A 13568-nucleotide genomic window follows, 5' to 3' on the forward strand; every position below is an offset into this window, starting at 1 on the left:
AAAATTCACAGTTTAATCTCCACAACAGAGTTACCTGCAAGATGCAGATGATGAATTTTAAGAAAGCACCCAACATTTCTGCCATAGAAATAAAAGAAAACACTTGATTCCAAATGATTCCTGTACAACAGAGTATTTGAACTCAGACACACACAAAAAAAAGGAAATATTTGCGTCACACCAAACAGATCATAATATTATATCCAAACTTTAAATACATTAACAATACCAGAGATCATTGCTTAAATAAATTCTACAAAAATATCTGTTGTACATGTAACATATTTACATTGACTGTAGCTTCTAGCGATTGCGTGTCAGTGTTATCCATAACAGACTATATTACTCTTATTTAAACCACACCTTTAGTGAGTCAATGTGGTGCTTTCGGAACAGATTTCCATCACAGTGCACTCACTCCAAACTTAAATGTACTACATATAGTGCAGAAATGGATAAAGCAACTTATGGTTGATCACTGCAGACTTCGATGCTGCACTGGTCACATCCAATTGTTTCTAAGCATCAAACTAAAGTTCCAAAATCATTTCAACTGCATGTTATATTCTTCCCTGTGTCCGCGCAAGTCATCAGAAAAAAAAAAGGAAATGTCAAGCAGTGTCGGAAGTAAATCTTATCCTGTGTAATATTTTTTAATAGATGCCTGATTTTGTTCCAGCTAAACCTCAACAGTTCCACAGCTGACTGTCAATATTTTAAAATTCAGTTCCAAAGCATCAGCAGTGAGCTGGCAGGACATTTTATAGACCGACAACAGACTGAATTATCTTTTCATTTCAATTCATTCCGTCAGCCTGACATGACATTGCGATGTTATGCTGGACAGACACTGTAAAGATTAAGCCCAAATTTAAAAGGATTTATTTGTAAGTTTTTCTGAATGAGATTTCTTGCTGGTAGCGGGTGGTGGTGATTGTCACTTGATAAGAGCTTTGATCATCGTTGTCTTTATAACACAAAAGGTTATAATACGTCCTCTGAGCAGCACTGCGTCTTCAGGGGCAGATTGGAGGCTACAGTGCTTCTCTATTGTAAAGTGACGAGACGGGCTAGCTGGTTAGCGTGCGAACTTCAGGAGAAGAAAAAACGTTGCAGAGACAAGAGTTAACATTGGTCTTTCTTTCCACCTCTGGAGACAGCTGTTGGTGAGTAAAGGAATGAAGTTTGTGCTGAACTCAATGTTTCATCTAGACTGGTCAGTAATCAGCTGTGAATGCTAATGTTAGCCTTGTAGCAATAGCAAAACTTACAAATAGCTCCTTTAATTCCAAACCTTTAAACTGGTTTCCTGCCCCAATAATTAAGCTTTACACTGCTGTGGACAGACTGTGTGAGGGGGTGGTGATGCCTGATTCATCCTGAGCGATCAACAATCTGGTTCTTGGAGGATCAGATGATTTCTGACAGGTCAGAATGTTTTTGCTGGCTGTTTGCTACAGACTGCAGTGAGCTTGGGCTTGCAATAAGTCAATAAATCAATAAGTCAAACAGATCATGGGTGTCCACATCTCCCATCCATGTGTAGCTCCATAGTACGTTTTTCCTTTCTGCTTTTTGTTGAAAGCAAAACTCTACTCTGTAAAACGCAGCGAGCTGGCTTTGTAGAAAGACGACGTCCACACGGCTCATCTCACCTTCAAAGCTCTGATTAATCAACTGCTTCTCTAACTGTAGAAAAGTGCTGTCAATGGGCACAACATGAGTGCCATCTTGACGAGTCATTGAACAAATTGAAAATGTGGGCGGTGAATTCAGAGGCAAAAATCAGGGAGGGAACCTTCTAGAGGTTTTTTGTTAAAGCTCAGTATCCGAGTAGCTCAACACTTTGTGATAGAAATAAATGTTTAAAATAAGTTTAACTTCCTATAGCTCAGTAAAATTAGATGGGAGGAAATAAATTAAAATATATTGGCAGGTACACACTTGATGACAATCTGAGCCAGCAAGGATAATATCATGCACAGCAACACCATGAACAGAAGCTAACTGCAGTCAAATGAGGTTTCTATTCCCACAAATAAATAACCTTTACTCACATGAGGTGGCTCCGTTTGAACTCTTCAGCAAGTGCTGTAACTTGACAAACAAACTGGACTAACTCTCCTTCGGCATGTAGGGAACAGACCTGTGGACTTAGTGATTGCATAGTCTTCATAAATGATAGCAGAGAGTTGTTAGTTACCCTCTCTTGTGCTGTGGTCGCCTTCACACATTGTCAAACTTATGTTTTAAATAGTCTTTCATAACCTTTGCGATTGGTAGCTCCTCCAAGAACTTCAAGCTTTGAAGGCCAATGCAGTGACGGATTTTTATTCGACACAAGTCTTGTAGAGTCCGGGGTTGTCCTGGAAGAGGAAGAGAAACAGTTATTAACCAGTGGAGTTGCACCTGAGAGGAAGCTCAACACAGCCGGGCTGAGAGCCTGATGTCTTCACTGCACAGACATCAGTATCGGTTTATGTCAGTCTATTAGTAACAAGAAATGAGAGTAATGGAGAGCTGAGCAGACTGCTGACAGAGCAGAACAGAATCTTCATTTGTGGGTCCATTACATGTCTTTATGGCAAGGTGCACATTTGTGTGTGAAATACATGACTTGATGATAATAAACCATGCTCCATCACCAGGATCCTGTCGCTATGTCTATCGCCCTCCTCCTTGGCCTGAAGGAGCTCCATGAGTTAAAATATGAACCAGGGCTTGTTGTTGTTGATCCTGGCTGCCAAGCTCAAACTACAGGCGTTTTGGGCCAGTTTAACCCCTATTCACCCCTCCCGACCGTCAGAGGAGAAATCTGGTTGTGGACCATAGTCAGATTTGGCCCAGATTATCTGGTGAACGGTTCACAGATCCAGTCTTAATCCTCTGGAACTGCTGTTGGTCCACCCCTGTAATATCAAACATGTTTGATATTAATGAGTTAAAATTGGGATGATTACGATTATGTCAGTCCTGGATTGCTAACATTAGCTAGCTTACTGCGGTGCCCAGTGAAACACCTGCATGATGTAAAGCATTGCAAAAGCCCTGCAATAAATATGTCTGTTTGAAGTGTTTTTGTTGACAGCTTGTGTTGATTCAGTTCTACAATCCAATTTGTACTCTGTTGTGTTATACTGAAAGCTGTTCGGCTAATTCCCATATTGTATTTGGAGGAACAAAAGTAATAAAACCCAAATTTAAAACTGGAAAATGCCACCGTCACTGTCGGCCATCCCAAAACCCCAATGGTGCACATCCATTACGTAGTTTAAAGTTCCTCTTTCATCTGTATGATTTCACAGCGCTCAGCCAAAGGCGTTAATCAGTTCCCCAAATCACTCCGACTCCACTCTGGTATCAGCTGTATGCAAACAGCTGGGAAGAATCCCCTTGATTCCAGGAAGTGATGTGTGTGGGTCTTATCAGCATGATGTGGTTAAAGTGACCTTACCACAGACACTTCTCTCCCTTCACCACAGGAAACATGCTTTGTAGCCAGATGGAAAATCTGCATTTTTATGATTTTTATGATCTAAACTGAGCCACTGAGATGAAAAGCAAATTGTCAGAAAATATAGTGCATATTTTAATAATTATGTTTATTGTTTTATGACCAAACAAAACCAACTGGAGCATCTAGTTGGCCACAAAAGTCAAATACCAGAGTAGCTACAATTATGTCTTTCCCACTGCAGGATTCTGCTTTTGTTTACATACATTTGGGAACGATCAGAAGGTGATAATTCATGTTCCAATTACTTTCAGTGATCGGTAGCAGTGCTGTGGATCCTGATTGGTCAAGGAAATGTAAGGATGACAACATTAGTCCAGATAATAAGTTTAAAAGATGAAATCAGTTTATAGATTTTTGGACAGTGTACAAACTTGATTCACAAGTTCATGTAAACATGAAGGAAACTCAATACCAGCATTACTCCCACTTTACAAAATGATGAGGTAGGTCCCACTGTCACCTCTTAAATCAGGTGCATCTAAAATATCTTGGTTTCTCAAACATCTAAAAACAGGAAAAACTCAAGGAAGAACCTTGTATCAAAACCTTGTATTTGTTGAGAACTGAACAGCCAGAGAATATGAATTATGAAAACTCACACTGTATGAATTCATACCGTCCAGACATTAAGTATTAAGTACTCTGTGCTTCAACACATTAATCTGAATGAAGGATACTACAATAAAGTGCCAAGTCTCTGCTGAAGTGCTGAAACACGGAGCCTGGAGAGCAAAAACTGTGTAATTGTCCAAATATGTCTGTACTGTATTTTGTCAAGTAAACATTAAAAAATATTAATGCACTGTTACTTTTTATTTCATGAAGAAAAAAAACATAAAAGCAAAAGTTTCAACACCCTACTGAACCAGTGCTGAGTGACCCTCCCTTTGCCAACTGTTAAACACGGGTATGGAAATATTCTGCTTTGAGGTTGCGTGGCAGCGACTGGTACAGGAAACTTTGAATGGACAGAGGGAAGAATGGATTCCACTAAATATCTGCAAATTCTAGATGCAAATTTCTCGGAGTCAGTCCAGACACTGACACAGAAAACAGGCTGGCATCTAAGCTGGAGCTGAAGCTTCAAATGAATGGCACACTTTCTGGACTTGGAACATTTTTCAAAAACTCACTGAAAATCTGTTAATCATGCTGTACGTGCGAGACCACCGAAAAATACCTAAGAACTTCAAATGATCTGCAAAGAGGAGTGGGTCAAAATTCCTAAATCAAGAATAAAAAGCATTTGCAAGCTGCATGGGGTTACTAAGTACTTGTCTAGAAGAGTGCCCAGATTTTTGCAAATGCTACAGTAACTTCTTTTTCTTCTATTTTTTCAGATCATGAAATAAACAGTATCAATGCACCAACATTTGAAGAAAGGCTCATTTTTAATGTCTGTTTGCTGCAGGGATTGTATTTACTTCTTTTCACTTCAAAAATCTATTAAATGTGTTGCTGTTGTTTACACCTGTATACAATCATTTTAAATCAACCAAGTACGGTGCAGGAGTAATAACACGTTACTCAGTGAGTCATTAGTAAAATGTCTACATGCATTATGCCATTTTTTAATGATTCGTGGATGATGACATTATCACATCTCATGTTAAAATTGAGATGTCAAACCTGACACCTGGGGGTAGAGTATGTTTAAGATTTTGCTTTTGCTTGAAGTTGGGACCTTTGTATGAGGACGGTCGGACATGTTGAAGTACTGTATGTGACAGGAGAAAAACCTTAGAGGAGCATCAGTGATGTGTGCAGCAGCTGAAAAGAGCTGAGGGTGCCTGTCATTCTGTGTGGGATGAGCCTTTCATGGCATATGAGTTAATCCAGGAGGCAGAGGTGTAATCAATAACCCAGCAGACATGTGATCTGGCTGATGGTTTAGAGTCTCTGAAAGGGCTTGTCTGAATCAGTGCACAGCTCTTTGATACCTTTGATATCAAAGTTCAGGGGGCAGTGGAGGAATGCAGCCATTGTTCCTTCTAAATCATAATGCTTCAGGTAATGTGCTCTCCTGTTCCTCTGACCTGGGATTGTTCTGTGACTGAACACTGGTCATTATAACCTTGTGTTGGCAAGCAGCCCTCTGTCACTCTATACATTTCTCAACTTTTGCCTCCTCTCAACTTACATTAAAAAGGTCTATCACTTTTTGTACTAAACTTGGGCTCCGTTTCTGCACCCCACCCACTTCTCCAGGTTTCTTTACAAAGATAAGGTCGTTAACTTTTCACTGTGCTGTGCTGCATTCACAAACGGGCCTACAACATTAGCCGGTATCCATACTCATAAATACAGTGTTCACTACAGCCTAGAAATCTTTCATTTCGAATAAGGGATTCTTCCCACGTTTACAAATAAATCAATGCAATCAATACAATTTATTCTGATCCCGTTCCAATGGCTGTTATATGAATAAGAAATTAAAAATGTGCTAATACAAATACCTCAATGATCTTCGCGTGCAGTTTTCTCTGACAGAGAGAAACGCCTGCAGTTTCAAAATATTACATGTCATGATGCACCCAGCTAAGGTGTCTGGTTTGGACTCAAAGAGAAATAATGAAGCAGCTCCGTCCAACAATTCCAGGGAGGAAGACAAAGAAATAATGATTAAAAAACTGAATAAATTATTTATCCGAAATCCCTATAGGATTTTTTGGGAGAAAGAAATACAATAACCCTATTCACGAAGTTATTTTCATACGTTGAAGGAAGAAGTCGAACATGACAGAGAATTGTCTGCTGTATTGAAATGCAGCACTTTAACTGTACTCATACTGCAAGTCATAATGTGTTGATAAGAAAAAATGTATGTTTAGGAGAAAAAAAATGATCATAATGAGCCAGATTTTGCCAAACTGGCAACTCAAATAAACAAATGCAAAAAGAACCTCAACTTGTGCATGACAAGCTTCCTGTCGTGCATATTATAGTGTTTTCTATCTATCAGATGAATTGTTTTTTTCTCATTTTAAAACTTATAAAGCAATAACAAATAATAATGATGATCATAAATTGTTATTAATAATAAACAGTTATTATTTTTGCTATTATTGTTGTTGTTTGTGTGACAGGTAGTGTGTTTGGTGAGACTTACTTGTGACCTCCTGCAAGAAGTCCAGACAAGGCCGGCTGATCCCAGACATGCTAACCGATACAGCTACCGGCGTCTGGCCCTCATAGTTCCTGGTGTTGGTGTTAGCTCCGTACGTGTAGAGCATCTGGGCACACAACACATCATCCCTGAGGGCTGACAGGTGCAGGGGGGTCTGGCCGTCTTCAAGACGCCCCAGATTAGTGTCTGCTCCCCTCTGCAGGAACATGCGGCAGTATGAGTGATTGCCTTTGATGACGGCGTACCGCAGCAGGAAGCCATTCTGAATGTCAATGTTGGCACTGTGGTCCAGGAGGATCCGTACACAGCTGGAGCGCTCGCGGATGATGGCCAACTGTAGTGGCGTGGTACCTTTGTCACTCAGTGGGTCCACCTCGGCCCTGAACTCGAGGAGGAGGCGTACGAATGAGTCTCGACCATAGTGAGCGGCCACGTGCAGCGGCGTCCAACCATCATTGCTTTTTGCATTAATAATGTCACTGCGAAACTCGGATTCCAGCATCAGTCGGGCAATGCGTGCTCTCCCATGCATAGCAGCATAGTGAAGTGCTGTAAAGCCACCGATAAAGTCCTTCACAGTGGGGTCAGCTGTGCAGAGGAAAGAGGAGAGAAAGGTCAAATAGAGCAGGAGTTGTGCTTGGAGACTGTTGGTGACATGGTGTGTGATCAGCAGGGACTCTACAGTCCAGCTAAACCCTAATCAGCCACAGACAACCTCTTTACCAGTTCACCTTTAGCTAGGATTCAAACAAATACAGTGCACAAGACTTTAGATCTGCAGCAGTGGTTCCCAACCTGTCAGCTGGGGCCCACTGGTGGGCCATGAAGGTAATACAAGTGGGCTGCTATCTCAGTCTGACTGCACACTAAAAGAAACTGGAGTATCAAAATGGATAGCTGGTTGGCAACAGGAAGAAATGAAAGGAGAGAGAGTCAAGAGACAGGTGGTGAATCCTCTCCATCAAACAAAAAAGAAAAATCAAGCTTCCCTTGTTTTCAGTTCAGTCCTGAATGTTCAGTCGTTATCACTGGAATAAAAAGTGCTCTGAGAACGTATTAATTGGCCTTCGTATTGTTACGTGGTTGGGTGTGGGCCACCAACATTTTTGAGATTTTCCAAGTGGAACATGAACTGGTAAAGGTTGAGAACCACTGATCTAGACGTGATGAATAGGCAACAGATTCCCTCAATGTGAAACCTTTAAACCTCCTTTCACCGCTCACATCAATTTCAAATGGCCAAGGATTGCATGACTTCTTAGAGAACATCAGAACAAGAGACATTTTCCTGGATATTCACATAAATATTTTGTGGGAAATCTAATTTAAAAGAAGAACAGTGAATCCAGAAAAGTGGCTCCAATGTTTCCTCACCACAAGAAATTTATTAGGTGATAATATGTCCATATTGAGATTTCATGCTGCCCCCAACTGGCCAAAAAAAAAGAAAAAATCAAATAATTCAGTATTAAGGTTTACTTAAGCCCTGGGCTGTATTTTGGAATTTCCACCTGAAAAAACAAAACCAGATTCAATCAGTAATGGTGCCACGACTGTAAGGCCAAAATGAACAACCCTGGGCTCTACGGATAAGAGACAACTGGGAGAATTTTAAAATACAGTGGGTGCCCCTGCTCCTATCACCACGCCTGAGTGAGATTTGAAAAACTCAACATAAACTGAAATTTTCATACTTTACACTGCATGTTTACATATTCTGGAGCACTAACTCTTGACCTTTGAGAAATGGTGATGTTCAGCATGTTCTAAGTCTCTGTGAGTTGATTTTGATATGAACTGGAACCAAAGAGCTGCTGGAGAATAGGAAAAAAGCAGTTCTGAACCCCTCACCACTTGCATTAATTGTAAAATAGATGTCAGTAATGTAAGTTGTAAACACACAGGACTTACTGGACTGACTGCAAAACCACTAGGAATGGTCCTTTAAGGTGTGTGCATGTGTGTGTGCATGTGTGTGCGTGCGTGTGTGCGTGTGTGTGTGTGTGTGTGTGTGTGCGTGCGTGAGAGAGAGAGAGAACAGTACTGTTAACCCTCATATGACCAACACTGCAAACATTCAACTGTCTTGAGTTGTGCGATGATATTGATGCTCACTGGTTGTTGAGGAGATAAGGATTTCTACAAATATTTATTGTGTCAGTGTCAGGGCACTGAAAGGTGATTTAAAAATATATATATTCTAGGTGACACTTTCTGTGGATGTAAGGCATTTGTTCTCAGTGAGATAACAAATAAATAGATGGCTTTATAATTAGATAAAGCCATAAAGTGTGACATGCTGTAGATACTTTTTTATAACTTGAATGCTTTCAACCAATACAGCGGTGAATGAAAGTCTGTCTTATGCAGTAAAATAATGCCCTCTAGTGTTTAGACAGAAAAACCTGTCAAAGCATAATGATACACACCAAACAAGACAAAAAAAAAAAAGCCTCTGACCTCCATGCTCCAGAAAGACTCGAACACATCTCTCTTTCCCTTTGGCAGCAGAGAAGTGGAGCAGTGTCCAGCCGTTGGCATCACGAATCTTGGGTGAGTATCCTTGCTCCAGCATCCTCCTGACAGTGCAGACATCCCCAGCTGCCACTGCAGCCTGGATCTGCAGCTCCTCATGAAGCTCAGGGTTCCTTCTGCAGTGATGGTTCAGCATCCTGTCACATTTCGGAATGGGAATGTTCATCTGTACCTAACCGCTGTTAGGAAAAATCGGTGAATACATTCTGTATATCTGGGGGAACTGGTTGGGTATGTACAGGGTGTCTGAAGTGTCTGACTCACCTGCCAAGAACATTGAACATTGTCTAATGCACACCTGAGAGACAGGTGCTTAGGAGAATGATGTAGGCAGTGAGCTTCTGCAGTCAGCATGAAGTTTACTGAGAAGCAGTGCTGCTGTTCACATGCCATGTCTGGCATTAAGAAACAATATTTTTATTCACAAGCTACAGGCCGTGACAACCAATTAAAAAAGATGTAAAATCCCAATTATAACCTGACCAATACTGTAGCACTGATAGCTATGTTGACATTTAAGAGTTTAAAAAAAAATCTGATGACATATTGGCCTGTATTCATTTTAAACATCACATAATATAAACAACCAGTTTTAAAATGTTGCTGCTGAACATATCTGAGCTAGTCGACACACTAAAATTTATTTCTTAAAAAACTGTGACTAGCGATGACCTGAGTTGATCTTAAGGATTAATATCATGGCATATTTTAAGAGATGAGTATTGATTGAAAGAAACCTGATCTAAATTCGGTCCTTTCTTTACTATATCCACTGTGTTTTGATCACCTCAGCCTGCTGGTGCTGCAGCGCTCTCCTTCACCACAGCTGGGCTCTACAGTGCAAGAATTTCACTGAATATGTGAGTGAAAATTAGAGCGTGTGAATGTATTTAGGTGCACTGTTGAGTGACTCTGAGTTCAGACAATGTGGTTGGCTAAATACATGGATTCCAACATGACTTATCATTTGTAAGGAGCAGTGTACAAAACATTCAGGCAACAGCTGCTCATTTTTAGCCAGTGTTGTCATTTTCACCAGTTAAAATGACAAACTTTGGAAGCAGCAGGTGACATCAGCTGTCACTAATTAATGTTAATTCTGTGAGTAACTTGATAACAGGCTAAAATTAACTTGGCTGTTGTCTGGTTAAAGTGCTCTCTACAAGCCAGCGTCTGTGCTTGACCAAAGATCATTCGTGAGGGAAGAAGCCCCACTCTGTAATACCACTGTATAATAGTGGACTGACATACAACGACACTGCTATGTTCATCGTAAGCTATTATTGGCCAACACACAGGCTCAGCCAATTTACACTGTTTCTACATCACTTAGCGAGTCCACTAGCTCTGCTATGTTCAGGAAACACTTGAACTTTCAGGGGGTACTGTGTACTAACACAGGTTCAGCTGAATGGCAGATAAACAGCAGCTAAACTGGGTGTATGATGATGTTACATTAAAATCTCTGCCCAACAGAGCACTGGTACTCCTCCGTAATGTTTTACATTCAATAGAAACTAAAGCTTCAGGTTTCAGTTTTATGATTTTTCAGGGCAACCAACAATATCACTAACTGCTACAAAAAACTGAAGAACAGAACAATATGCAGTTTGTTGCAACTGCAGAGGGAATTAGTCTTTCACTACATGTATGATTTTTTTCCCTGAAGCTTGTGTCCTTGGTTGACTGAATAGTTTTTGTGGCATCTACCTGTGTTAGTTAGTACAGGATTAATGGGAATTGACCTCTGTCTTAGATGATCAGTAAGCAACTTTTTGCCTCAAACATGAGAGCATATAAACCTGTGTTGCAGCCATCCTCTCTGGTCATGAAGTCTTCACTTGACAACAGTTGCACAAATCTTACATATTGCCCCTTTAAAGTTCAGCTTTAAGGTGTGCAGCAGGTTTAAGGCAAATCTCCATTCCAGAGACTTCTAGTGGCATTAAAGTGAATTGTAGTAGCAGCTGGATTTAGACTAAAGCACAAATGATAATTTTGTGTTCGCATAGTTATGAGGGTATATGTGAGTTTTGTCATTTTTCCATGTTCACAAAGGTACGACTGTCCACAAACTGCCAGAATTTATGGCCGCATTAACTTCTTGTTTGGCTCTTACTCACTGACAAATATGTGCGAACACATCAACAATGCAGACACCCCGTGCATTATAACAAAACCACATCTGTTGACCAGGTAGATTTTGGACTATATCCAGCCCCTAAACAATAGGTGCAGTTTAAACCACAGGTCCTGAGGACACATGATTTTGTTCCAAACCCTGAATTTAACCAAATTGAGGACGGAGCAACAGCCTGCAGAAACTCAAATTAGCAAGAAATTATTTATTTTGTTCAAATATTTGAACTTCTCTTGTTGACCACTTTAAATTAAAAGGATGTAAAATAAAAACAAAAATCTACCTTTTGACCAGCTGAAAAGATGGGCTTCTCTTAGTCATATCGGAGCTGCACCAGTAATTATACAGCTGCACCGTCAGGGAGGCTGAGAAAGAAATAAGAGGCACTCTGTCTTCAATAGTTAGTCCTGCAACACACACAAAAATGAACATTTCATCAATTTCGCAATTAACGTCAGACAAAATTGTGGACTTGTTACGGATATACTACTACTACTACTACTACTATCACCAATAATAATAATAGTAATAATAATAATTCATAATGTGAAATGGCAGTTATGTCAAATGAGATAAATGAGATGTCAAATGCACAACTTTCTAACTTAAAAAGCTCTGATTCAAAATTAGCGACCACCTCATTGTGACAGCCAAATGACTAAAACGTTCCAACAAGGCAGAAAACTCTACAGCATGTCCGGTCATCACATTCAACACTAATTGTTTAGTTGGTTAGCTCTTAACCGGTTGGAGAAAACTGGACAATAGAATGGCTTTATTTGCTAACATAACCAACAATGCACAGCACAGACAAGTAAACAATATCGATATGTATCAAAAGCGGTGGTTGCCAAACGCACAGATGAAGAAAACTCGTCTCACAGATTACACTAAATGGAATGAATGCCTAGACTCTTATTCAAAACCACTCGATTTCAGGCTATATTTTTCTTAGGCTGCTAGCTAACGCCAGCAAGCTAACAAATGCACTAGCGCTAGCTCGCTAGCTTCTGTTCACTTTTTGTACTGGCACAGTTCGGTACACATAAACCACCACACACCGGGTTAATGGATATTACAGTTCATTCTACACATTTACTGACAAACACAACAACTTTAAACAACTATTAAAAAAAAGATTTACTTGACAGACGCTGAGCCGACGTTCAAGCCAATCAGCTTCCAGGTGGGAAGAATTGTCAAAGCTGCATATTTCTGTCGTTTCGACTCCAATCCAACACTAATTAGTAATATTGACTTTTGAAACTTCCCTTTATGTCCGTTTAAGCAATGTTGAGCATCATTTCGCTGTTAAACAATCAGCTTTAACAACAAAGTCTCTCACTGAGCACATCAGTGTGACCCGATCAGCAAAAACAATAAGACTTCCGACTACAACCTTTCAGAATAAAAGTATAATTTCTACAAATCTAAAACAAAACGTACACATGCAAAAAAAAGACAATATAGAAAGAAAAAGAAAAAAAAAAAAACGTGTTCGTATATGAAAACGTACTTTAGGGTCGCAATACATCTTTCTGTGCCATTCCAGACTAAAACTTGCTGAACTAACCTACTTTCAAAGCAGGACTAGACTGATGAAACTAAAATCAACCTCTAACAAAATGGTGAGAAAAAGAAAGGGTGAAGAAAAAACAGCTCATGCCAAAAATCCACAACTGCATATGTCAAACATCTTGGTGGGTCTGTTATGGCTTGAGCATGTATGTCTGCAAATGGAACTAGCACACTGTCGTTTACTGATGATTTCACTGCTGATGAAAGCAACAAGATGAATGGAGAGGTCTACAGGAGCATTATGTGCTCAGGTTCAGCCAAATGCATCAGAACTCATTGGTCACATGGTCAAAGCAACCAGAACATCATCAACCAGGTTTAATATGCAGAATATCACCACACATAAAGTCACGATGGTGAACACTTTGATACAGGAGATGGCGGCACATTGTTCCTCCTTCACTTGATGTTGCATCACTGCATTTCATCTTCCCAAATTTCCAACTCCTTTAAAGATGTCTAAACTCTTTTTCTCAGAAAACCAAACAGCCATTTCTTTACTCTCCACACTATCTCCACATACTTTCTAAAATACTTTCTACACTGGTTTCTCCTCATCCTATTTTCTGTAACTGTGTAATTATTTGAGTCTGACTTCTATATATATTTTTTTTACGTTATAAGAATTAACTCTACTTTTTCATTCTCATGACACTGATCATTATTATTTG

General features: G+C 39.9%; 1 protein-coding gene across 2 annotated transcripts; it reads right to left on the reverse strand.

Moving 5' to 3' along the window:
- Window positions 1-1111: 1111 nt before the first annotated feature.
- Window positions 1112-12670, reverse strand: asb7 (ankyrin repeat and SOCS box containing 7). 2 transcript variants are annotated; one of them, XM_022745127.1, is made up of 5 exons: window positions 12464-12670; window positions 11603-11726; window positions 9105-9316; window positions 6627-7232; window positions 1112-2366 (listed from the first exon to the last, which is right to left on the reverse strand). In XM_022745127.1, exons 2-5 carry the CDS (start codon window positions 11638-11640, stop codon window positions 2227-2229), a joined length of 996 nt encoding a protein of 331 aa, XP_022600848.1. In that variant the 5' UTR covers window positions 11641-11726; window positions 12464-12670; the 3' UTR covers window positions 1112-2226. The 2 variants fall into 2 exon arrangements, with proteins under 2 accessions (XP_022600848.1, XP_022600857.1); XM_022745136.1 differs by having other exon boundaries at window positions 9105-9358.
- Window positions 12671-13568: the final 898 nt, after the last annotated feature.

Source organism: Seriola dumerili, unplaced genomic scaffold (genome assembly GCF_002260705.1).
Source record: "Seriola dumerili isolate Sdu_G_001 unplaced genomic scaffold, Sdu_1.0 BDQW01000003.1, whole genome shotgun sequence".
In the NCBI taxonomy this organism is placed as follows: Eukaryota; Metazoa; Chordata; class Actinopteri; order Carangiformes; family Carangidae; genus Seriola; species Seriola dumerili.

What these genes read in the sequence shown, in the direction of transcription:
- asb7 (XM_022745127.1), bottom strand. Translation starts at nt 11,640, where the DNA reads ATGACTAAGAGAAGCCCATCTTTTCAGCTGGTCAAAAG. An exon ending in TCTTTTCAGCTGGTCAAAAG is followed by an intron (nt 9,317 to 11,602) that starts GTAGATTTTTGT and finishes GAAATGTGACAG; the next exon opens with GATGCTGAACCATCACTGCA. An exon ending in AGTCTTTCTGGAGCATGGAG is followed by an intron (nt 7,233 to 9,104) that starts GTCAGAGGCTTT and finishes TCCTCTGCACAG; the next exon opens with CTGACCCCACTGTGAAGGAC.